General features: G+C 41.3%; 2 protein-coding genes across 10 annotated transcripts in view; both read right to left on the reverse strand.

The window, feature by feature from the left end:
• Positions 1-4,074: 4,074 nt before the first annotated feature.
• Positions 4,075-6,887, reverse strand: BBS10 (Bardet-Biedl syndrome 10). Its single transcript, XM_087768167.1, has 2 exons — positions 6,148-6,887; positions 4,075-6,059 (listed from the first exon to the last, which is right to left on the reverse strand). The coding sequence occupies exons 1-2, from the start codon at positions 6,330-6,332 to the stop codon at positions 4,106-4,108; spliced, it is 2,139 nt and encodes a 712-aa protein (XP_087624293.1). The 5' UTR covers positions 6,333-6,887; the 3' UTR covers positions 4,075-4,105.
• Positions 6,888-7,654: 767 nt separating this feature from the next.
• The window catches only part of OSBPL8 (oxysterol binding protein like 8), a 97,492-nt gene continuing 81,609 nt past the window's right edge, over positions 7,655-23,537 (reverse strand). For all 9 annotated transcript variants that reach the window (XM_087768161.1, XM_087768157.1, XM_087768159.1 and 6 more), the window contains 13 exons: positions 22,797-22,981; positions 21,947-22,028; positions 21,148-21,246; positions 20,634-20,730; positions 20,182-20,280; positions 18,903-19,000; positions 17,441-17,530; positions 16,722-16,858; positions 16,207-16,392; positions 12,288-12,375; positions 11,797-11,899; positions 11,090-11,195; positions 7,655-10,834 (listed from right to left, as the gene is read on the reverse strand). In XM_087768161.1, coding sequence (XP_087624287.1) covers positions 10,699-10,834; positions 11,090-11,195; positions 11,797-11,899; positions 12,288-12,375; positions 16,207-16,392; positions 16,722-16,858; positions 17,441-17,530; positions 18,903-19,000; positions 20,182-20,280; positions 20,634-20,730; positions 21,148-21,246; positions 21,947-22,028; positions 22,797-22,981 — 1,506 coding nt within the window. In that variant the 3' untranslated portion in view covers positions 7,655-10,698. The remainder of the gene's footprint in view (positions 10,835-11,089; positions 11,196-11,796; positions 11,900-12,287; positions 12,376-16,206; positions 16,393-16,721; positions 16,859-17,440; positions 17,531-18,902; positions 19,001-20,181; positions 20,281-20,633; positions 20,731-21,147; positions 21,247-21,946; positions 22,029-22,796; positions 22,982-23,537) is intronic.

The raw sequence follows: 23,537 nt of genomic DNA on the forward strand, positions 1-23,537 counted from the left end.
AGGGGACAGATTAAACTAAACAAGCATAGAAATAAGTTTAGTTATAAAAAATGGAAGTCTCTAGCGTTAATAGCAGATTTGTTACACAACGAAAGGCAAATTAAGTACAGGCTCAGACGAACGCAATTCTAGTGAAGTCCAGGAGATATATGCAAGTGAAGAATTTAATCTTCCTTAATCTTCTCACGTGGTATGATTAATCGCCCACCTGTAAACTCTGGAAGATGACTGTCATAAAGATAACAACAGAAACAATGTAAAATTACCAGAGTTATGCCACTATACAGTTATGCTCCTAAACAAAATATTGCATTCCCCTACTCCCTCTTGCAAACGTGATTCAGTAGCGTGTGATTTGTGACAGAACAGAATAATATTCTTTGTTGCGACTGGTTCCTCTTAGCAATACTCTCTCTATAGCTACCAAAAAGGCAAAAGGTCAGTAACCAACTAAGCATGGATGAAAATATAAGGCCGTATTTAGGCTGAATAACTTCCACTAAAGAAGTTAAGCAATATGCATTTGGTAACAGGGAGCTGGTGCTGCCGGGCATCAATGAGAAAGGCGTGGGAAGGCGCTGAGCGGTGAGCTGCCGGGGTCCGGCCATGGGGAAAGGCAGCCAGAGGAGCGCTGGGGAACGGAGGCTGTCTTGGTGCTGTCCCAGCACCTGTAAAAGTCTGTTGAGACTTGATCCAAATCAACAAATAAAAATGGTGTCTCCTTGTCATGTAAACAGATTATTGCCATTCTCAAGAGCTGTTTGCAGGATGCAGTTTCAATCTAGTCTCACTGTACATTACTACACATGCCTCTTAAAACTTTTTTTTTTTTTTAATTTAATAAAAAAGAAACTACCTGCTTGTGTATGTGAATCTGCTACCTGAGAAATGGGATTACCTTGCTTAAAATACACCTACATTCCTTGTGGCTAGGGTGAGCACCTTTAAAATATACAGATGAATTTCATGTGAGGTAGAATATAGGTTTGCGAAGGGCTGCAGCAAGGAGAGTTAAACACACAAGATTTTTCTAAAACCATTCTTTTAATTTTAAGCTGTTACCACCAGTATCCCTGTACTTTACATCGTATTTCGAGTTTGGATCCGAGTCCACACACATGCCCACGTGCACCTGACTTTCACTTTGTGTAGAGGCCAATCCATACTTAGAAATATAAAAATAATAGAATAATAGCATAAATAATTTCTGGGAAACAGCACAAGAAGGAAAACCCATAGGCTTTTGCAACCCTAGTGCATGCCCAAACATACCGCGCTCTACGGTTTTGACCGAGTAAACGTATTTTTCCAAGCTGCCCCAAGTAACCCCTTTGTCCCCGCCACTATGTCAAGAGATCACTCTTCGAATTGTCCCCGTGTCACCTGTCAAAGGACAAGTAACATTTATAAATAGCTTTAAAATTTGGGACAGCTGCAAGATGTCATGAATAATTGCATACCTGAGGCTTAGGTACCAATGAGCAGTAACAGCCTGAGTAGGGTGACTGGGTAACCACAGCCTCTGCAATCGGGGGACAGCTGCTGAAGCAGGTCAAAGACTGAGTTAATGCCTTTTTTTTCCTTGAGCTGGTGCACATCTCGTAATGCACTTAGACTCCAGGACTGGAAACCAAACAGCCATGTCCTGAACAAGCATCCACCCCAGCAGTCCAGGACAAAGAAGGGACGTTCCTCTCCAAGGGAAGGGCATGCCATGCTCTCAGTTCTCCACACAAACCAGGGAATCGGTAGTTCAAAAGGGAAATCTGATCGTTCACAAAATATAAAAGGACAGAGAAGTCAATGAAATATAGCAGCTGACTCATGAGCCTTCGACTCGAGAGGTTTCACCAGAAACAGGTCAGAAAAAGAAGTTTTATGGAATTGTCATTTTTAAATTCTCCCTTGTAATCTCTGGCATACAAAAATAAGAGTTTTGTATAGCATAAAATATTTGGACTTTCTTTTCTTAATGATAAGAATGACACAATTTAAATTGAACAGCCAGAAGGCCATTCGTGTAACAAAATACTTCTGGTTTAACCTTCTTCAAGGAACTGCAGTAAATCTGAAAGTGTGCAGATGTGCAAATGGTATAAAATAACATGAAATGGTACAGTGTTCTCTTTATTTTACCTGTATTTAGAGAATACCTAGCTTCAGAATACAAAAGCAGCTTCTACAGACAACCCCCACTGCTGCCAGGCTTCACATGCTCTGCGCTGCAGACTACCACAAAGCAAATCATTAATCCTGGGCCAGCAAGTTGGTCAGCAGTTTGAACAGAGTATGCAGAAACTTGTGCGAGAGCAAAACTGTCTTGACCACTCACTACAAAGTCAAAATGCAGAACCCAAGTGCCTGCTGAAGCACCAAGGCTGAGGGAAGCTCCCGAGCGGCCCGGAGGCTGTCCGGGCAAGCAGGGCACGCAGCTCCGAAACACCGGCTCTCCCACGACAGAGATTGCTCTTCGCTCATACCGGACCTGTCACATTAAGCAGCTACCAAAAGCATGTGGTAACAGCAAGAATGTGATTTTCTTTCCCCTCCTCCATGTTTAATTCTCCCCCACCTCTGCACCACCCACCAAAAATGATTTTAAAAAAAAAGAACTACCATCCCTAGTCCTTCATTAAAGAATCACTCTGGTTTCACTGTTTTTCATATGCGGATGTCTCCAAGACTGTATTAGTCAAGAAAAAAAGAATTACTACAATATTTTATATTACCAAGAATATATATAAACTTCCAACAGAAAGTTGTAGTCAAACAAAGCATTGCTGCCAAAACACCTGAAACAACTTTGGTAAACAGACTCTTCCAAAGAAAATGAAAAAGGGAAAGAAACAGCATAAATTAATGCGAAAAAAAATCGGATTTTCAGTTGTAGTCATCTCAGGTATAGCAGATAAACAGGATTTGTGACTATGATTTTAAATATCCTCACTAAATTTTATTTAACAGCAGATTAAAAAAAAATCCAGTTATTCTAAGTATTACACAATACTGGCAGCGGCACCCAGAGAACCGATGCGATACCGTTATCAGCTGCAGCTGTTCAGTTACTCAAAACCTCCCACACCAAACCAAAAGTTTTTAAGACACAGCAGAAAGGGAGGTATATTGACATCTAGGGGATACTGAGCTTAAAGCAAATCGTATTAGGGTAAAAATTCTGTGGAGAAAAAAAGAATAAAAGAAAAAACAAACAAACAGAAAACCACCAGAATAAAATCCCAAGTGACTGAAGTCTGAATGGAAACATTGTCTCAGGTTTTTCACACAAAACTGCATTAATTGCCTGTGTAAACTTTTCCCATGATTACACAGCCTTTTATTGTAGCCCCACAACTCAACCCAGGATAGTTAAAATTAATAGTTGTACTAAGTAATGTCACATAAACTAATTTGCCAGAGCACATGCCAGCCAGTCACGACATGACATTATTCTTAGTTCTACTGGTTTGACTGAAGTGAACTTAATGGAAGATAAAAATGGGGCATCTCCTATCAGACGAGAAAATTCTATAGTGCAGTGGCCTACCACTGCCTGCCCCAGCGCTGAGCAGGCTAGCCACAGTTATATTTTCCCCATTATATTCAAAACCATAATACACACAGAAATATTTTTATTTAAAATAAGATTCAATCCAGCCTATTATGAAGGCTAAAAATACCCCTTGTTTACAACTTGCAAGTTCAGTGGCTCATGTCATACTGGCAACTTTTAACGTGCCAGGCAAACTAATCCTATCGAACTCGCATAAACACTCAAACCTCCCGAAGAGGCAAGGTTCACCCTAGGCTAGAACGTACACAGGATTCTCCACATGTGGATGGAAAAAGCACTGCAGATCTTCCGAAGTGGAAATCAGCTACATTTTCTCATGTTTGAAACTTCAAATTTGTGCTGTTCACAACCCAGTTTTCCACAAATCTCAGCTGGTCAGCCTCTTTCTTCCTCTTCTTCTAAGAGGGAAGAAGCATGTTGGGTCCTTGGGCCTAAAAAGATATCTTTTAGTCTCTAGCACTGAATTTTGAGGCATGTCCATTTGACAAGAAGACACAGGAAAACACATAATCAAAACGTTCTTTATTAATGATTTCAGAAATCATCTTCTGAGTCATTATCCTCAATTTTTTGCAGTGGCCGCTTAACACCAATTATTAAATCTATGGAGAGAAGCTCCGTAACACAATGAAGAACTGAAATGACTAACTGGTATTTGCAATACACTGATTCTAAGCCTTTCTCTTTCATAGGCAATGGCTGATTTTTTCTGAGTGCATTTATGGCTTTGAGATAGAATTTGGTGAAGCTGTTTCGTTCTGTTGTGCTGTATAAGGACTTGGGAATACTAAGCAAAGCTTCAGCAACTGCATTAGATATGATGGCTACCTCTGACTGCTGGAACTGCTTTGCATAGTACTGAATATAATAATGTAACAGGATTTCAAAGTAACCTCCTACTGGCAAAACTGATCCTGCTTCTATGAGGGAGTTGGAATAATTCTGCGCAATACTTACACAACTCTTTTCATGTTTAAGTGGAACTATATTGCAACTTGTTTTCTCTAGATCTTTGCCAACATCTAGGCGTTCACACGCAGCGACTATATTAGCGTTATGTGCTGCTGATACAGCAGTGCTATAATTCTTTTGATTGTCCATAAGTAAATCACTTTTACAGTTCTCATGCATGTCACCCAGATGCTCGCCTTTTGCATGCGGTTTCTGTACGCCTCTTGAAGAGCCGCCTGCTTCGGTGGCAACATGGAACTCTTCAATGTGCGAGATGGGATCTGAGGGTGTTTGCGAGTCTGTTTGCGCACATGCTGGATTTTCGCTTCCCTGCAAGTCAGGGTCTACAATTTGTGTCTCTGTTTCATCCCTATGCGCATACAGTTGTCGTTCAGAAACCTGATTACTGTTGCAAGAAATATTTTCTATTACGAGTTGCTTCTGAGCGGCTGAAGAATGCCAGCTGCAAACATCTGCGGCTTCATTCTGGCTTTCACCTTCTGCTTTGCAGTCCTCCCTCTGATCAACTCTTTTAAATAGCTGCTGCAGCATTGTAAATGCCCCTTGTACAGCAGCAGCATGCTGCTCATTAACACCATCGACCGGCCCACAAAGAATCAGGCAATGGGGCTGAAAGGCACACACGCTGGTGAAGCCAACGTGAACACATCTCTCTGAGCCCAGCAGCAAGGGCTGGCAGAACGTCGCCACTGCGGTTTCAGTGATTTCTCTGTGTAGGTTATCGCCAAAAGGAGCATAAGGCGAGACTCCCGTGATTTCACAGATAAGGGCCACTTCTTCCGACGACAAGCACTCTACCACAGACACGCCGTATAATTTTGCATAGTAGATAACCACTTCCTCTTGCTTCACGCTCGACAGTAACAGTTTAATGCCGTTGCTCTGCAAGTGTTTCATTAAGGCTTCTGTCCTCCGTGAGATCCAGCGCAGGGAGGCCTGGTACTGAGCCTCGGAGTTGACGACAAACTCGACGCCGGGGGCCGAGAGGGCAGGCCGGAGGGGCTCGGTGACCAGCACGGCCCGCAGCTCCCCGCCCGCCGGGCAGTAGGCCGCGAAGTCCCTGCGGAGGACGAGGCCGGGCAGGACCCTGGAGCTCGCCACGGGGAGGCCGGCCACGGCGGCGTGCAGCTGGCCGAAGCGCCGGCCGAGGAGGCGCAGCGCCTGCGGGCGGGGGGCGGCGGCCGGGGCGCAGCGGCGGCAGTACTCGCCGCAGAGCCGCGCCAGGAGCCGCCGCTCGCCCGGCCCCAGCCGGCCGCCCAGGTAGGCCTCCAGCAGCGCCTCCAGGGCGTCCCCCTCCGCCTCCGCCCGCCGCCCGGGGAGCGCCGACAGGAGGTGCCGCCGCAGGCCCTGCGCCAGGGCCCGCTCCAGCACCTGCGCCTCGAAGGCCCGCAGCGCCCGCCGCAGGCCGCCGCCCGCCGCCGGCAGGCCGCCCAGCACGCCGGCCAGCAGCACCACGAACGTCTTGGCGCCGTCCCCCGTCGCGGCGCGGTGGGCGCAGGCGCAGGCCGCCATCATCCTACGGGCACACGGGCGGTTAGGCGGCACGGAAAGGCGCCGCGCCCCGCCCGCCCCGGCCCCCCCCCCCCCCCCCGCCGCCGCGGTACCTGGCCGTCGGCGGCTCCAGGCTGAGCGCCTCCAGCAGGCGCCGCCCGTCCCGGGTGAGCAGCGCCTCGCCGCTGGGCCGCACCAGCAGCGCCCGCCCGCCCCGCGGGCCCAGGGCGCCGCGCACCGCGCCCGCCAGCGCCGCCGCCTCCTGCGCCAGCCGGCCCAGCTCCGGCCGCCCCGCCATGGCAGCCGCCGCCGCGCCGCGCCGCGCCCCTTCCGCCAGCCGCCCGCGGGAGGCCGCATGCGCGGGGGCCGCCCCGCCGCCTGAGGGGAGACCCGGGCGCGGGGGAGCGGGAGCGGCACACGGAGCCGCGCGGCGCGGAGGCGCGACACGGCTTTATTGGGGGCGGCGGCGGCAGGGCCGGCGGCAGGGCCGGCCCCAGTCCCGGGCCCGGGGCGGGCCCCCTCCGCCGTCCGGTAACAGGGCAAAACGCAGGGCGAGGCCGGGTGAGGTACGGCACGGGAACGGCGGCGGCCGAGCAGAGACAAAGGAGGCGAGGCGGGCCGCCTGTGGTGAAGACTCCTCTTCCCGCTCGGCCGCACGCCGGGCCCGGGCAGGGGCCGCTGCCGGAGCGGGGAGCGGTGGGCAGGGGCCTGCCCTCTGTCCTCGCCCTGCTTCGCGGCTACCTTAAAAGGATAAAAAGCCGAAATAATCTGTCTGTGAGGCTGGTATTTTGGTACGGCTGTTTCTGTGATGCCACGAAGTACTGCAGCTTCGTGGTACCAAACACTGGCCATCCTCCACTCGTGGCTCACCAGCCAGGAGAGGGAATAATTTCATACGTTTTAATCGTTGATTCCCCCCCCCCCCCCGCCCCGAGTCTGACTAAGCAGGAAAGTTTGTTTTCAAACACAAAAGCCCTTACAAAAGGTCAGATGTTACATATGGCACAAACTTGACAAATCTTCTTTACATGTCTCAGAACAGCAAGAAACCCATCAAGAAGGCACTGTTTACAATACTTGAATATCTGCTAAATTTTCTGTGATTTGAGGATACCCTTGAAATAACAATAATTAAAACTTAACAGATGTACAGAATCCTTGTTACATGTTATTTACACAAACAGTGGTGAAGTAATAGCCTTCAAGAAACTACGAAACATTGAATCCAAAGTCTGTTTCATAAACCAGTCTAGCAAAAAAAAAAGAAAAATCCCAAAGGCACAGGAGGGCAGCGAACAACAAACAAAAAAAAGGAAGAAACCACCATCACCACATTTTATGGGACAACCTTTCAAATAATTTATGAGATATAACTGGGGTGTGTGTGGGGGGGGAACAACCAGGCTATACCCTCATTAAGTAATGTCAATTATTTAAAAGGAATCAACATGTGAAATGGAAGAAACATCATCTGCTGCTGAAACTGATACTTGCTACATTTCACATGGCATATTTACTTTTTCTTGCCTTAGGTCATCTGTACCTAACTAGGCAATCTGTACCCAAATGGCAAATTAAAGGCTTAGAGTGCATTTGAAAAAACAAAACAAGAGCACATGGTAACAAATTCTGAAAATATTTTCTGTACAAGAAAAAAACCAAACAAAACAAGATTTGTAAATCAAATGTGAAAACAAGTGCTGTTTTAAACTTTAAAAACTAGTAGGAGGCCACAGCCCTCAAACATCTGCAAACTGTACAATCAATTTTTGTAACTATGTGCAGAGCTTAAGTACATAACATTCAAGATGAGCTACGCATCATGGTTATACGGACAATGATGACGTGCTAAAGAAAAGGCTTCATACATGCCTGTGACCAGCTGTACTGTAAAAATCCAGCAAGAAATTATGAAGTTGTTCTTCACAAGAGGGAACAACATACAAAATCCAGCAAAACAGGAACTGCTAGGTTTTTTGATGTACTTTTTAGAATTTCAGTTATCTAATCGTACAGTCAAGCAGAAGTCTGCTATTTTACTTTTCAAAAAGTTTCATCATATATCCTTTACCTTCCTGGGCCATCACTAAAACCACTTTTACAAGAGAATTAAACTCTAAAAAATAAGTTGAAAAGGAAAATAAGCACAGGCATTTCGTCTCGCTCTGTTCAAGTCTTTTACTTATCTTGAGCTGAGCACGAATTTCAGATATGGAGTATCTGTTTAGTCTGACATTGTCCAACACCACGCTGCCAGCCAGCTGGCTGGGTCAAATCCACACCTACTACCATGCAGTCTGTGTAAAAATACACACAGACTGTTATTAACTGATCTTGAATAGAAGTAATTAAAAAAAAAAAAATATATATCAATGTGAGAGGGCAGAAGGACATTTCTATTTACAAGGGAGATAAAAGCTTGTACCTATCAGTCAAGAGTTTGAGCACCACAAATTTAGCAGAGCATTATTTTAGGGGATTGAAGTTATTGCCCAAATTCTCACTCATTTCCTCTTGTATTGCTCCCACGTACAGAGTACGCTTAAAGGCTTGTAATGGATCTTAAGACAGGTTAAGCTTTGACATCTGAATGCGATAATGAATGGGCAGATTCCAGGCTGAGAACATGAAATTAATGCTATTACATTCTGCTTTCTTTATGCCATTTTATACATGGCATACATGTATAAAACTTCAATTTCTGTTTAGAGGCCTAACTGAGGGATTTGGTTTTTTTCTTTTTAAACAGTGAGGTACTTTCTATATTCACAAATTTTACCTCATCAGCTGTAGATATAATAGAAGTCCAATCAAGTTTGGTCTTGCCCACGTATACAAGATCACTCTGGTTAAGGTACCGCATTCCAGAAAATTATTCAAGACCAAACTTTGCTAATATGAAGCTGTAAGAAATAAGCCGAAGTTGACTGCTTAAGCAATAAACTTTTACGTAGCTGAGGCCCAAAGACGGGGAAAGGTAAAAGGGGAGGTGTGTGAAGATGTCAGCCACAGGAATATACGAGCTAGACCGACAAACAACAAGTAAATTGTATTTTCACTAAATACTGGGTGAGACTGATGCAGAACAGAAAGGCAGATCACTTGGAGAGTCAGGGAGGCTGCCCAAGGCAGAGGGATAACTGGGCCATGGCAAAAAGCCAAAAGTGACCTTTGAACTGTTCCACTGCCCGGGACGGATTTGATTTCCGAGAGGATCCTCTGAAAACAAACGCGTCTGCCCTTCGCGTTGTGCCGCGCATCCTCCTGTTGTCTCACCTGGGTTACGGAGAGTACCTTTACCATCCTACAGCCCCTTTTTGACTTGGTACGCTTGACTGGCATAAGGAATTCACCAGATAAACACTGGCGCTAAGGTTTTTTTTCTGGAATTTTACAAGTTCTATACATGCACGTATTTCTTCAAATAAAACTGTTAGAAACCCTGGTTTTAAATTGAAACCTAAGCTTCACATTAATCTGTATGGCTACGGCATAATGAATAGGTGCATCTGTGTATTCTATTAGGTAGTACATACTGCAGTAAGGAGGAACTGAACAAAGACTCAGGGTTTCACTCTCATTTGTTTTGATACGTGTGTCGTTAGCCATCCTGCAATTTCTGAAGACTTTCCCCTTGTAAACGCACGTGTTTTCATTTTCAAGTGAACTCCAGTGCCTGAATTCTGTTCTACATCGTCTGCCTTTTGGGAGGTTCAATTCAAGCTACATACTAAGCACACCTTTGCATCTTCACATTTTGTTTCAAAAATAAGAAAGGGTCCTGGCATCAGCAGTCTGTCTGCTTACTGTGACGTGGCCATACACAAATGTAAATTCAAAGCTGTAGGTTTATCAGGACTTACAAACACACCCTAAATCCTTGACATTTGCAATTCATGAGAGAGAGTGGACCAAGACAGTACCTTCCCAGGTGCTGTCCTGTTAAGAATGTGCTCTGTACAGCAGATGCAGGAATGTTTTTATGAAGACTCTGAAGTTTTAAAACTATAAAAATAAAAACAGCTGGCTTACAAGCCACTAGAGTAATTCAGGATAAAAACTGTCATACTTCCAAAACAGATCAAGGACATGACATTACAGAATTCCCAAAGACTTCAGCTTTTTACTTGCCAGTTCCTAACTCTCGTGATCTTTGTATAATAATGTATTTGTCTGACCTTAAACAAAAGTTTACTTCCAAACACCCAATGCCATTTACAAAAACTGTTGGCTACTTCAAAAGTTCCTTTGTTACAAAAATGGTAAGTTTAAATGTAACAAAGTATGCTCGTTTATCATTCTATCATAACAGGAATCGCATCCTACCTACAGAGTCTGACCTCTGAATTTTTAACTTCATCTATTCGGTGGTGACGATTCATCAGTACAGCATATGACGTAATACAAAACACAAGGCTGATGTCGTATGTCTGCGAGACAGAGGCACACACCAGGAGAAAGAGTGTACTGGCACTTACACAATTCTTACTTCCACTGGGTAGGCAGGAGTATGATTCTGAACCATGGACGCTGAGGCAAGGTTCTGTAAGTTGTTGCTATGGGCCTCTTTTAGATAATATTGCATTATTTAAAGTCCAACCTAAAATATGGTCCCCAGTAACAGTTCGATCATTCCAGTTCAGAAAGGCCCTTGTTCACACTTCCTATTTGAACAAGAAATTAATGATAAGCTGCAGCAGAACCACGAGTAAAATGAAGACATAGTGCTTAAACTGCAAGAAATGGTAGTCCACAGGTGGTGAATTAGAAGTGACTCTATTTCGTAGAGCCATAATGTCTCTGTAAGATAGAAAATAATATCCTGTAAGTTACAATCTCAACAATTTGGCATTTTCTAGTATGTTAGAGCTCCCTACAGAAGACAGTTTTTGAGGAAAATTATGAAACATCATTGAGCAATCAACATTTGGGAAGAAGGGTAGTTTAAAGACATCAAGGCCCTAAAGCAGAAAGATAGGTACCAGCCTCCAAGGAAAAAAAAGTTAGAAAATTAGTATTCTCTAAGCCATTGCAAAGCATTTCATTTATTACTACCTCTTAATGTCTTCTTGTGTTTCCTTTATAGATTCAATGGCACTCTGCAGTTCACCAAGGTCTGCCCCTTTTTTCCTTATTCTTGTATTATGCTTCAGAAGTTGTGCTAGAAAGATATGAAAACCAGACATAATTCACAGCAGTGACTGCTAAGTCAAAAAAGAAACAAAGTACTAATGACAAACTCAAACAGCTGCAAAAAAAGGAGGAGAAAGTTTTCTAACCAAGCTTCTATTGAAAACTAAAGCTTTATTTCAGTCACCTATAAGCACAGAAGGACAGCAAGGTAAGCGCTTGAAGTATCTTAAAACACTCACTGTATTGTGTAATTTCTGCAAGCATTATTAACAACAAAAATCTGCCTTCTAGCAACATACTGATCTACAAATTAAAACGATTCATCTTGTTTTAAGAAAGGAAAAAGTTTACAAACACGATTTTTCCCCCAGATACTAAATATGCGCAGCACTTAAGCCTATCTACACTGTAGGTTTAAAAGGACAGGAAAGTTTGCAATTAAAATGCTAAACCATTCTCCTTCTTTTGTTTTTTCCAGAATGTGCTTCACATTGGATAAAACTGTGATCTAAAGCATGCATTATTTCATAATACAAACATTGAGATAAGAAGAGTATGTGTGACTACAGAACTCCATTTCACTGTCAAATAAATTTATTATTTCTGTATGCAAATGTATCTTTTCCTACCTTCACTCCCAGAGGAATCCTGGTTATCAGGCTCCGGGGATGAGAAACCACACTCCCCTTTCTTCTGACTGGTTGGCTTTCGTTTGATTTTTGGAACATTGACCTGCAATTGATAAACTTATGAATTATTTCCAGAGAACCAGAACTGTAGCAGAGCAGCACATTCTAACAGCAATAGTTAAAAGCACAACATCTAATAGAAGACCAAGTTAAAATTTTTAATGTATAAGCAGTCTGAAGTTTGTGCATCTTCCCACTTACGGGAAAATACACATTAAACTGTTGAGTTCAAGTTTGCATATTTTATACTCCTATCCAAACAAGTCACCTCTACTGCTTTAAGATGCACGCAACGCAGAAGTGAAAGACTATGGACTGGGTAAACTACATTTTTGTAGGACAACAATAGTATTTCCTATTGCTCCCAATGCTTTGATGACCTTTATACATATAATGCAATACATACACCTGCTAACAGAACTGGAACATACCATTGGTGTTCGATGTCGAACTTTTGTTTGGATGGTGCCATCTTTTTCAAATTGGATCATATCATTCAAAGGGTCCCATGGTCTGGTACTAGGTAAAGTGAATATAATTGATTAATACCACAGCGATTTAAATCAGAAATATTTTCCTGCTCAGAAACTATTTGCTATGAACAGGTTAAAGCTATCTCTCTCCCTGTATTGAAGTCAGACATGGAATAAATGATCCCGTCTTCCACCCATAGACCAGTCCTAGACCGAAGGGCCAAGAGAGCCAAAAATAAACTTCACGTCCAGGTCAAACACTCAGCCAGCTGGTAAGAGTAGAAGCTATTGTATTAACCAACAATATAATTATGAAATTATCTGGCTAGAAATGTATATTTGTCAAACATGGAAAGGTTTTCTGCTTGATGTACAGTTATTATTCTAGAACTACAGGGAAATTAAGGGATTTTTAAAATTATTATTATTATTATTTTTGACTGTTATTTGTTTTTTCTTTTAAAAGATGCCTAGGAAGGAGAGGTTAAGAACCAGTCACCTCAAACCTGCTTTCATCCCAAAGTGGCTAATAGTAATCAAGACTGGTTTCAAGAGGCACTAATGAGCTACGCACAGTTTGCTTGTTCTGTTTTAAGAATGCTTTTCCAAGTACAGGTTGATATAGAGTTAAAAAAAAAAAAAAATCTAGCAAAAGACACATAGCTCACTGGAGAACAACAGGCAGCCAAAGGCAAAACGTGACATCCCCACCGATTACAGCCTTTTCAGGATAGAAACTGCAAGTCAGCTGCATTAAGATGGTTCTGATGCACAGCTTTAGTGAGAGCAGATTAAGCATGGATTTCCTTTCATCTCCTCCTGTATGCCTTTTAAAACAGTTGTGGCTGTTTCAGATGTTGTGAACATAGACCTGCATTTACATCTTAGCTTAACCTGACTTGAATCAAATGTCATCTAAGGTAACTGGGTAAGAACAAGGCAGTGCTCTCCCAAAGGTCTTCTGTATCTGTAATCCAGATGCCTAAATCCATAATCCAGATACTTTAACAAATGCCACAGCTCACTGAACACATCTTTCACAGTAAGCGTAATACACGTGTGGTGGTGCATCCCCCGCCCCCCCCTCCTGGACTGCTTTACAATCTCGGTAACTCCCGTCAAACTTGGCCTTTGTGTAATGAGTTTGACAGTTAAGCATCCCTTGACTGTATCAGAAACTCTTACATGGCTAAGGTGGGAGCAGCACTGTCTGTACCAGGGAGCCAATCACCCCCTGACAACCTTGGAATATATTTTATGTCTGTACCAGGGAGCCAGTCGCCTCCTGACAACCTTGGAACATATTTTACGTCTGTACCAGCTGCCCCTGACAGCCTTGGGGCATATCTTATCTGGGCTGTAACTCAGAAGGATCTGTACCAGCATCACTGGGATTTTTGAGAACGATAGTAATTTCCATCTCGGATTGTGAAAACAGGATGGAAATTTACTGATGCCTGAAGTCAATCATCTCACGACCCTATAAAACAGCGGTACCAAGTGAGACCCTTTGAGCTCTCCTGGACCGCAGCGGGCTGCACCAGAATCTCCCTCTGAGTGGGGCGCCTCTCGGAGTTTGCAAACTCATAAGTTTGCATACGGAGGCCTGGCAACAGGACCTGAGCTGGTCTCTGGTGCCCTTCGCTCCTGGAGGCTCGACTTTCGCCCGTTGAGACAATCATTTAAAGTGAGTATTTCACTGAGCTCGAGGGGAATTTTTATAGGTGCCTTTATCTGCGCGTATTGCATTTTCACTAAACATGAGGGAATTCTCATAGATGCCTTTATCTGCGCATATTGCATTTTCACTAAATTCATCTGCGCGTATAGTGAGCGTTTCGCTAAAGTCGTGACAAATTACTAGGTACCTTTATTAGACCTATTGTGTGAGTGTGTGTGTATGAATGGATTCAAATATTGTAATAAACCTCATTTCATCGCTTTGTAGATGCTAGATTAATCAATGATTAGTTACTGCTAAATTCTTGTGATTCTCTCCTTATTGTAAGCATACCTTAAAACTGCTGCTATACACATATAATCCTCAGACATAAACCGTTGACCAAGTCTGAGACTAGGATTGGATCCAGCCGCACCTAGGCTCCTCTCTGAGAAGGAGTTTAGAAAGCAAGGGGGTCCATTCTGAACCTCGTGACTCAATGGGAGGGCCTCCTTCACCCCCCGCTTTTGTATTTTCTTCTATCTCAATTCTCTCCCCCCCCCCCCCCCCCCAAGTATATACTCCATTAATTTAATAAGAAATAGAGTGAACCTTGGCATCAAACTCCGTTAAATCACCTTTTTATAAATTTCTACTAAAATCACTTTTTATAAATATCTTTGGTGGGGATTATTTAAGTGACCTAACCACGCATCCGTGACAACATGCACCAGGTCGTGAACCGGCATTATTGCGTAAAAGGGAACAGAAGTTTCTTCCCAGGACTGCTGACGGCGCAGCCTGCTTTCTAGCACATAGTAAAATTTCCATGGCGCATCCTTGAACCACAAGGCGTCAGGGAGACAAGAAATAGCTCGGATTAACAAGATAGGTCTTAAAGCTCCAGGGGACAGTCCGACAGATTTAACGAGCAGTACTTTTCCTGACGGTTTTACACAGGGTTCAACAGCACGGGCAGTCAATTCAGCTGGACTAATTGCAACTCTTCCAACAGGAAGAGGCATCAAGAGCACTAGAAGGTTCAAAACAAGAGAGGGTGTTTCACTGAGCATTTACTGTAGTTGGGGAATTCCCTGCTGCAGGATGTTTTGGGTGGCAAAAGCCTGCACAGACTTAAGAGGAAACCAAGGAAATTCATGGAAAAGAAATCTATTGAGAGTTGCTAAATACACAGAATCCCTGCTTGTTTCCAGGAAACCTCCGAGTTGCAAATTTGCTGGAGACATGAAGAGTACTCAGGATTCTTGTACTCTTCCCTATACATACACTTAGGCCACTGCCCCAGTATTGCCATTCTTGTACAGAAAGGTGAAGGGTTCCTAGGCTTAGCCACGGGAATACACTTCCAGCATCCATGGCTTCAGAATTACTTAACTCAGAGTGTATCATCTTTGGATATTTTACTTTTACAATCCCTGCAATATAGAAGCGTGCTGAGTATTGAAAAAGAATCAGCAGAACGTGGGTGTTCTGTGAAAACCATCGCTAGTAAAGGGCTCAGCTCCAAGCTGACTCTTGCAAGCGTTGGTGAGAACGCAGAATGCATCCCAGCAGTCAGGGAGACAGCTACATCTTCATCTTCTGATCCAGAGCACCACACAAAGAGATCACAGACACTCATGTGCACAGGGCACATTCGACGGCTGAGCAGAGCCACCCCCTCAGTTTACAACACTCGTTCTCAGAGTTATTCTAACATATAACAAATTGAATAGCTCAGTTCAACTAAGCAGAGGCTTTTCTGATTTCCAGTTGGTATGCCCATATGTACCACATTTTCCAGTCTGGGAAAATCTGTGTAGCTGCTCTAGTCAGTCTGGGGTGGGGGGGAAAAGGAGCGCAGTGCATCCTGAAGTGCCATGTCCAAGAAACTCTAGAGCACAGCACAGACTTGTAGAGGCACATAACCATAAAGATAAAAAAGAAAAAGCCCAGTGCAATGGTTACACGAAACATGGTTTGCTGCATTAGCAATCACTGCCTTTGCAACACTAGAAGGGCCAACCAAGTTCAGCTAAAAATTATGCATTTTAATTAAAATACATAAATAAGAATATCAAATAGCTTTGTATATTTCACAAGTTTGAACTTCGCTATATATCTGAGTTCTTTTGCTCCTGACACCCCAGGAAGAGGCTCAGCGACACTACCAAGCATTTAACAAGCAGTTTTTGTTACAAGCACTTCAGGACTCACTCAGCATATTTGTAGTGCCATTCTCCTGTGACTGAATCCTGATCGAACAGCTTGCACGTCCACTCTTCACCCTTGAGTTTCCTCTCTTTGGCACTCTTTCTCTGAGCTTCTTCCAGAACGTATTTCTCTTGAGTAGCTTCTGTTTGGTCTTTATTATTTATTGCTCTTGTCACTTGTTGCCAAAGCCTGACAAACGAGCAATAGAGAGAGTTACAATCTGGTTGACAGAAATAATTGCAAACATTTCCTTAATTATAGGCTAAGTAAACAAATGAACCTCTAAATGGAATATTATCATGTTGTAATATATGTTTTATCTACATTTCCATCAAGACTTTCCATGATTGTAAGGTTTGGAAATAATGATCTTGTATTTAACAGTGTTGCTTTCTTGTTTTACAGACCAATATCAGCAAACGTGGGAAAGAAATAAATCATAATTTGTTCATAATTTGGAGAAGATGATGAGTTTTATTTTGTCACAATAATTAGACATGGTTCTAAAGTGAACTTACTTCTCTGACTCAAAGTCATCTTGCTCTTCAAACTTCACTGTGTATCTAGGTAATCTACGCTGCTTAATATCAGATGTTGGGTTCCAGAAAGTCTCTGAAACATCTGTCTTCTTGTCACTAATAGTAACTTCACTGTCCTGTAACATATATAATTCAGTTACCTTAATTGCAACAATCTCAAAGAGTGCCAAAATAACCCAAAAGGGAGGAATAAGCAATTTTTTTTGTAATGAGAATTTCTTTTCTTTTGGATGCATGTAGTGAAGAATAATTAGATACGCTAACTTTAAAATTCTATTTCTGCACTCTGCGCTAGTTCTAACTCGGAACAGAGATGCAATGGAACCATTACCACGTCCAAAAACTAGTGGTGCCAGTGTCACCTCACCAGAACTGAAACAAGTTTAAACATTTCATGCTGGTGCCATAGCAATTCTTCATAGCACTAACACGTATACTACAAACATTTCACAAGCTGAAATGTATTTTCTTCATGAACTGCTCAAACGTACACAACTTTTCCATCTTTTAACGGTTGCAAATAACACTATGTTGATTCCATACTTTCTTGAGAACTAACTGTAAAGAGATACTTTCTAGAAAAGTGGTACTTAATCAACTCTTTCTTTTAAACTTGAGTCTTTTTTGTAACTAAGTGCTATTTTCACCTGTCTCAACTATCAGCCAGAATTTGTAAAATACCATCCCTCACTACTTACCCAGTGACCCTCCAAAATAGCCAGAACTTCTTTGCCAAGCTTAATTTTCCCTGATATTTGGTTAACGCTGTCGTTGTTACCCAAAAAAGGCTGCAAAACAAGAAGAAATGCTTCCATGTTTGTTATAATAGCAAATTATTTTTGCATTTATGTTTAGTGTTAAGGAAAAAAGTGCATTTAGGAAATGTGATGTAAACGGCCCTGATGGCTTTTAATATTGTAACTTCTGCCCATTTAATCCCCAAAACAAGTCTAAAAACACAGTATGTTGTTCTTTCATGCCGTATTTTCATAAAAGATTTGCTGAGCAAAAGCATTTTCTAAGAAATGTGGAAAGAAAACGGAAAATAATGCAGAAAACAGTGTCACAATGGTATCTTGGAGGAAACAGTCGTTTGCTACACTAATTTCACCACCTTGCCAAGGACCATTTGTTACTAGAGATTAACTCTTGCAGAAGCAACAACAAAAATGATTGCCAGGGATTTTCTTCAGCTTTTTCGATAGTCTGCACATGTATCCTGTGGGCTGATGAGGCAAAGTATCAATTAACACAGCCTCCTAACTTTTATGCTTCCCCTATAATTTCAACTGAATACAGTTTCCCGCTCCATGTGCGCACTTCTCCTTAACAACTGTTTGTTCAGCTTTAAATCAGTTTCTGCCTCAAAGATGGCAAATGTATTTTATGAAGTGCAAGCCATCTCTAAGTAGTTTAGAAACTTTTGTTTAGCTTTTGTGAGTGGGAACGTGCTCCTACAGCAAGCACAGCTGCCAAAAATAATCCATGTAAACTGTTGCTTAGCACTAGGCATTAGGCTGATATAAATGTTAGCCAAAGCCTTTGCATCATCTTGATTCGAGGTGTCATAAGCAACTTAAATTTTACCCAGGATGGAAGAGGAGAACCTGGGTCTGCGTTCTCCTCCAAGGGCTCTCCAGGAATTTAAAAAGACCGTGACCATTTTTAGAGAACTAAAAATCACCAAGGTGTATTAACAACAACACACAAAATACCTGAACCACTGATCAGATCACTAAACACTTGCCCTGTTCTTATACTTTCCTAGACACACACTGTTGCCACTGCTAGAGATAAGACAGACTGTTGCTTTTTCCCTGCTAGAGCTGTTCTTTAGATTCATACAACTAGCAATATGTTTGCATCTCTTATGCCTAGAGATGAAGACAGCACTGTAAGTTTCAGTCAAAACCTTTGGGCCCAGAAGAATACATTAAAAAGAGAGATGACAATAGAATTCCTTTTTTTAAAAAAAATAATTGCTATTTGCTAGATACACATAGCTGGACATGTAGCAGTTAAAATGAAAATTCCTCCATTTCCAGAAAGACAATTCCATATTATATCAGATCATATCTAAGGAGTGACCTAGTAATTTTTTTTTTTTTTACATCATTATGCTCACTTTCCTTCTTGTGCCCACTCACAGCATTTACTAACCTTAAGTTTGAATTCAATTGTTGCACTGTAGCCAGTTTTCTCACAGGTGATGTTGACTGTTCCCCCAAGCTCTAAGGTCATTGTGCCATAAAGAATTCCTGCAAGAGAAAAAGAAACAGCTAAAATGAATGTTTATAACTGAACAAGACAAAAAACTTAAGTTCTTTGGGCGCAATTCCTAGAGTAAACATGTCTGTGCCAGAGGAAAAAGCATCTTTTCAGATGACCTTTCCTAATGATAAGCATGGTCTTTCTGCCAAGTAAGATAACCCAAACAGAAATGAAAAGATCTAAGTGAATTACAGATAACCGGGAAAAACAGTTTATTAAGACATATCTTTGGCAGCGTATGCTGTTGGCTCTAGCAAGGGTGGCATTTAGTCTTATTGGAGATGATTGGAGAAGGGAAGCTCTTGAGGTTAAATAAAGACAGGAAAATAACTCTATTCTTCTACCTTTCTCCCTCTCTGTCAGCTTTATTAGTCACACTAGTTCTCCTTCTTCCTATTTGACTTGAATGCATGTATGTATGTTACATGCTTTTTAATTGTTAAGTATTATTTTTGTCACCAAAGCCATACAAAAAAACCAAAATCCAACAGAGTATTAAAAACATCCATGAACAATGGAAAAAGAAGAGAAATTACCTAATTCTGCTAAGTCATTTTCATACATCTCAAATGAAGAAAATATTGTAGTTGCTGACTATAAGGCTTCTGAAAAAGAATTCCGGCAGGGAATATAAGGGTAGGTATACCTGAATAAGTAACAGTTTAAAAATCAGCAACTCTGCAATGTATTTCATACTACTGCTGACCTTCCAGAAAGCTTTACCGACTACTGACTGGTTTACCGTAGTGAAAGTAAAGACAAATGGTCATGACTTACGCTCAGATCACACAGTGAGGTGTAACTACTACGTTGGGTTTTATGTTTACAAGAGGAAAATACTGGAAAAGCTCAACACTGTTCTTTAAAAGAAGCAACTCAAACAGTAAATTACTGTCATGTAATGACAGATAGCTATAGATATGCTCTTACTGTTTATGAAAAAAAATCTTTTTCTGTGCCAAAAAAAATAGATCATTGCTTAAACAATTCTTCTCCTGATACAATATGTGGAAGCCTAGAGCCACCAATGTTGCCAATATTCAGAACATTCTTCTCAGATGACAAGCTTGAATCCAACACAGTATACTATTTAGAATAATGAATTAATTAGAGTAATAAACTTCTGTTCTCATAACTTTGCCATCTAGAGAATGAAAAAAACCACTACCTTTACAATGAGCATATGGCATTGTCATTACATAATCTTCTCCCCTGTTTAGGAATGTTAGCCGTCCTTCTCCATCTAGTATGGCAGATAATGAATTCCCTGAAATTCAAAGTCAGAAAATCACATTTCTCACCCTGCAAGACAACAGTCAACATTTCCTAATAACAGAGCAATAAAATTAAGAACGTCAGTACATTTAGCATTGCAATCTATCCTGTCTAGTGAAGCCACTATAACACACATCTCCAATTAAAAATTAAAATACTCCAAAACTAGAAATTAATATTGCAAAGACCAGTAGCAAAAATTTGTAAGGAAAGGATAATACAATGATCAAACCTCTGATTCTTCTAACAGTCTTCTTTCATCCACAAAACACAGCTCATTTGCACCGATTTTACACTCCTCAATAAAGGTACAACCAAAAAAAAAAAACCAAAACCATTATTTACCATAGAATTTGGATTTGGCCAGAATGCTACCACTAAGGCAAAAACCATCCTTGCGGTTGCTAACATAGAAGGCAGATATTGGAGGATGATGGGATACCTGTTGAAAAAAACACGTATTTTTAAACAAAGAGCAAGATAGCATAAACTTTGAGCTAATAATGACAGAATGCAAAATTCAAGTTGCACATAATAGAATACAGTTAATATATGTAAAATGTGACTATAATCTTTAAAGATCAAGCAAACATTCTCACTGAACTTCAAGAGTTAAGAAAATTAGCACCTGACTTTTACTGGAGGAAGAGGACACAAATGCTGGAAACACCTTTCTCTCTGTCTCTCTAGGAAGACACACTAAGACATCTGTAAAAGAACCTACACTCATCAGGAGAGCTTTTAGGATACTATTCATACACATAAATACATTTTCTGAAACTGCCACATCATTTATCTAGCACAAAAATGCGATATATTTATTTTTCTTCAAAATATTTGTGCTGGTTATCGCAGCTACCTGTTCTGCAATGTAAAAGGTCTTGCTATTCGTCCTTGGATGAATCCACATGCAGCGGAAAGTCTCACCGAGTATAGGATTGTATGGCTTTTTTAGTCCCTAAACAGAAACAGAACAGAGAGTAACCATACAATGCAGGTACAGAACTTACAAAATATCTTCAGTGACAGACTGATAAAGTAAGACTCACACAAAAAATCGTAATATGTATACTGAAGCACATTGTACTTGATTTCATCATTTGAGTATTATGCTCAGTTACTCTGCTTCTTATTCTAAGGAAATTGTCATAGATTTAGTATATCTGCTAACTATTCCAGGCTACACGTAAGGTCAAACAAAATATAAGAATTTTTGTAGGAGAATTATTACAGACCTTTTGTCTGAAGTTACGTAGTAAGTACTTTCTTCTTTCAATACTGTTTCCCACCAACATGACTATAAAGAATATTTAGTGTAAAGCTAAATGAAGTAGTGGAAATATTACTCCAACTGCAGCATGTTATCACTGAAGAATGGCAAACACAGAAGTGGCTCAACTTTATCACAAAATGTTTAGTTCAAATTCTACTCCAAGGGACAAAAAAAAACCAAACCAATTGAATATAGTCTATTTTAAGCATGGCTGGTGATCAAAAAGGTCCACAATGTATTTGTGTAAATAACAAACACCTAACCTTGCTTTTAAAAAATGCAGAACAATATAATTCAAAAACAAAAACTTACTCCAGCACATTCCTAAACCCTCAAAATAGACACAACAACTAAAGTAAAGACAAAATAATATGCGAGAGGACACCTTTGGCTTTTTGTAGAATCCTGACAAATACCACTTCACTACTTTTTTCATGCGGTTGTAAGCATTCTCTTCAAGAGCAGCTCTATGAAAGAAACAGAACACACAGATCAAATATCAGTATTGTTTCAGTTATAACATGCTATCAATCGTTGTGATAGATCTTGTACCTAGGAGTTGACTAAAACAAAGGTTTTGCAGTACTGTAAAACTTTCAGCCTGATTGCATCAAATTCACAGTTTTCAAATAATTGTCTGAAAATGGAAATCAAACAAAAAAAAATCAGAAATGGTATTCCCATAATTGAGTCTGTAACATTAAATCCTGTTCCACCCCCACTGAAGTTCTTCCATCTATAAAAGGTACTACTTTAGAGAACCGCCCTATTCATGTACAGAACTCATCGTTGAATAATATTTCGATTTACAGTCTTTAATTTATTAGCTACATTTGAGCAGGCAACTATAAACCTGAATGGAACTTAACATTGTATTTAAAAGGCTAACTGGTACTGTTTTACCATTTTAAATATGCCTCCTAGAGAAAAAATATTAAACTAATTTTGAGAAGTCTTCTAATCAGTCTCCAAAAGCGAAACCAGAAGTGTCTGCAACACAATCGCTATTACTAAGAGGGGCCAGACTTCAAGATGTACCATATGAGCTCTCAGGCAGTTAGCTTTCAGAAAACAAGGATATCTGATGACTGATACATTGTCAGACAAACATTCAAACTCTAAGCAGTCTACAATGTTGTTTAAGTAGACCGGATCGAACGTTTCAGTATACACTTACCCCATATTAGTTAAAAAAAAAATGAAAAGAATGAAAACCAGAGACAGGATTGACTCACTCGGACAGAAAGTCTGCATGGTAGTAGTAATCAGACAGCTTGTCCAGGAAAGAACGAGGTTCCAAGATAAAGGTAGGCAGTACAACCTTGGACAAGTCCATTCCTGGCCGCACTTGCTTCAGCAGTGTCCAGATCAGACTTTTGTTTTCTTCTGACACCACTTCTGTCTGAGCAGCCTCCCCTGCCTAGGATGAACAAAAAACTGCTTACAGAAAGGAAAAAGAAAATAATCCGACAGGTCAACACATTCTAAGGTCGCAATGAGAATGGAAAATGGATAGTTAAAATGAACAACTCGGAGAAGCTGAAGCAACTATGGGAGAACAATCAAGTTTCTCTAAATACACCTATGATACATCTTTAATGAAGTATGACAGATATACTATTCAGCATTAAAAATGGCATTTGTTTTCATCAGCCCTAAAACAGAAAAAAATGAGGTAGAATGTTGTTCAGAAACAGGCCCTTAGTCCTTTCCTAGGCATCAAGTACACCACCCTGTGTTCTCATGTGCAGGACTTACATAGCAAAGGGCTCTTCATTCTACCAACCTTTCCCCACCATGAAAGCTGCCACATTTATGCTTTTCACTGCCTTGACCAGTCAACAGTATCAGTGATTTTCCTTAAAGAAAACCACTGCTTAGGGCTAAGTGAGCAAAATGATCAGCCACACCCCAATATGATCCTTTCTGTCCAAGGAGAGGGGAGATATTTTTCCTTACAGTTTCTGAAATCCAAA

This window comes from Nipponia nippon, unplaced genomic scaffold (assembly GCF_047370975.1).
Source record: "Nipponia nippon isolate SJK-2023a ecotype South Korea unplaced genomic scaffold, ASM4737097v1 scaffold_3, whole genome shotgun sequence".
NCBI lineage: Eukaryota > Metazoa > Chordata > Aves > Pelecaniformes > Threskiornithidae > Nipponia > Nipponia nippon.

Bases quoted from the DNA above. Each gene is read 5' to 3' on its own strand.
- BBS10 (XM_087768167.1), bottom strand. From the start codon at position 6,332: ATGGCGGGGCGGCCGGAGCTGGGCCGGCTGGCGCAGGAGGCGGCGGCG. The intron at 6,060-6,147 runs GTACCGCGGCGG...GTGTGCCCGTAG, and splicing joins CTGGAGCCGCCGACGGCCAG to GATGATGGCGGCCTGCGCCT.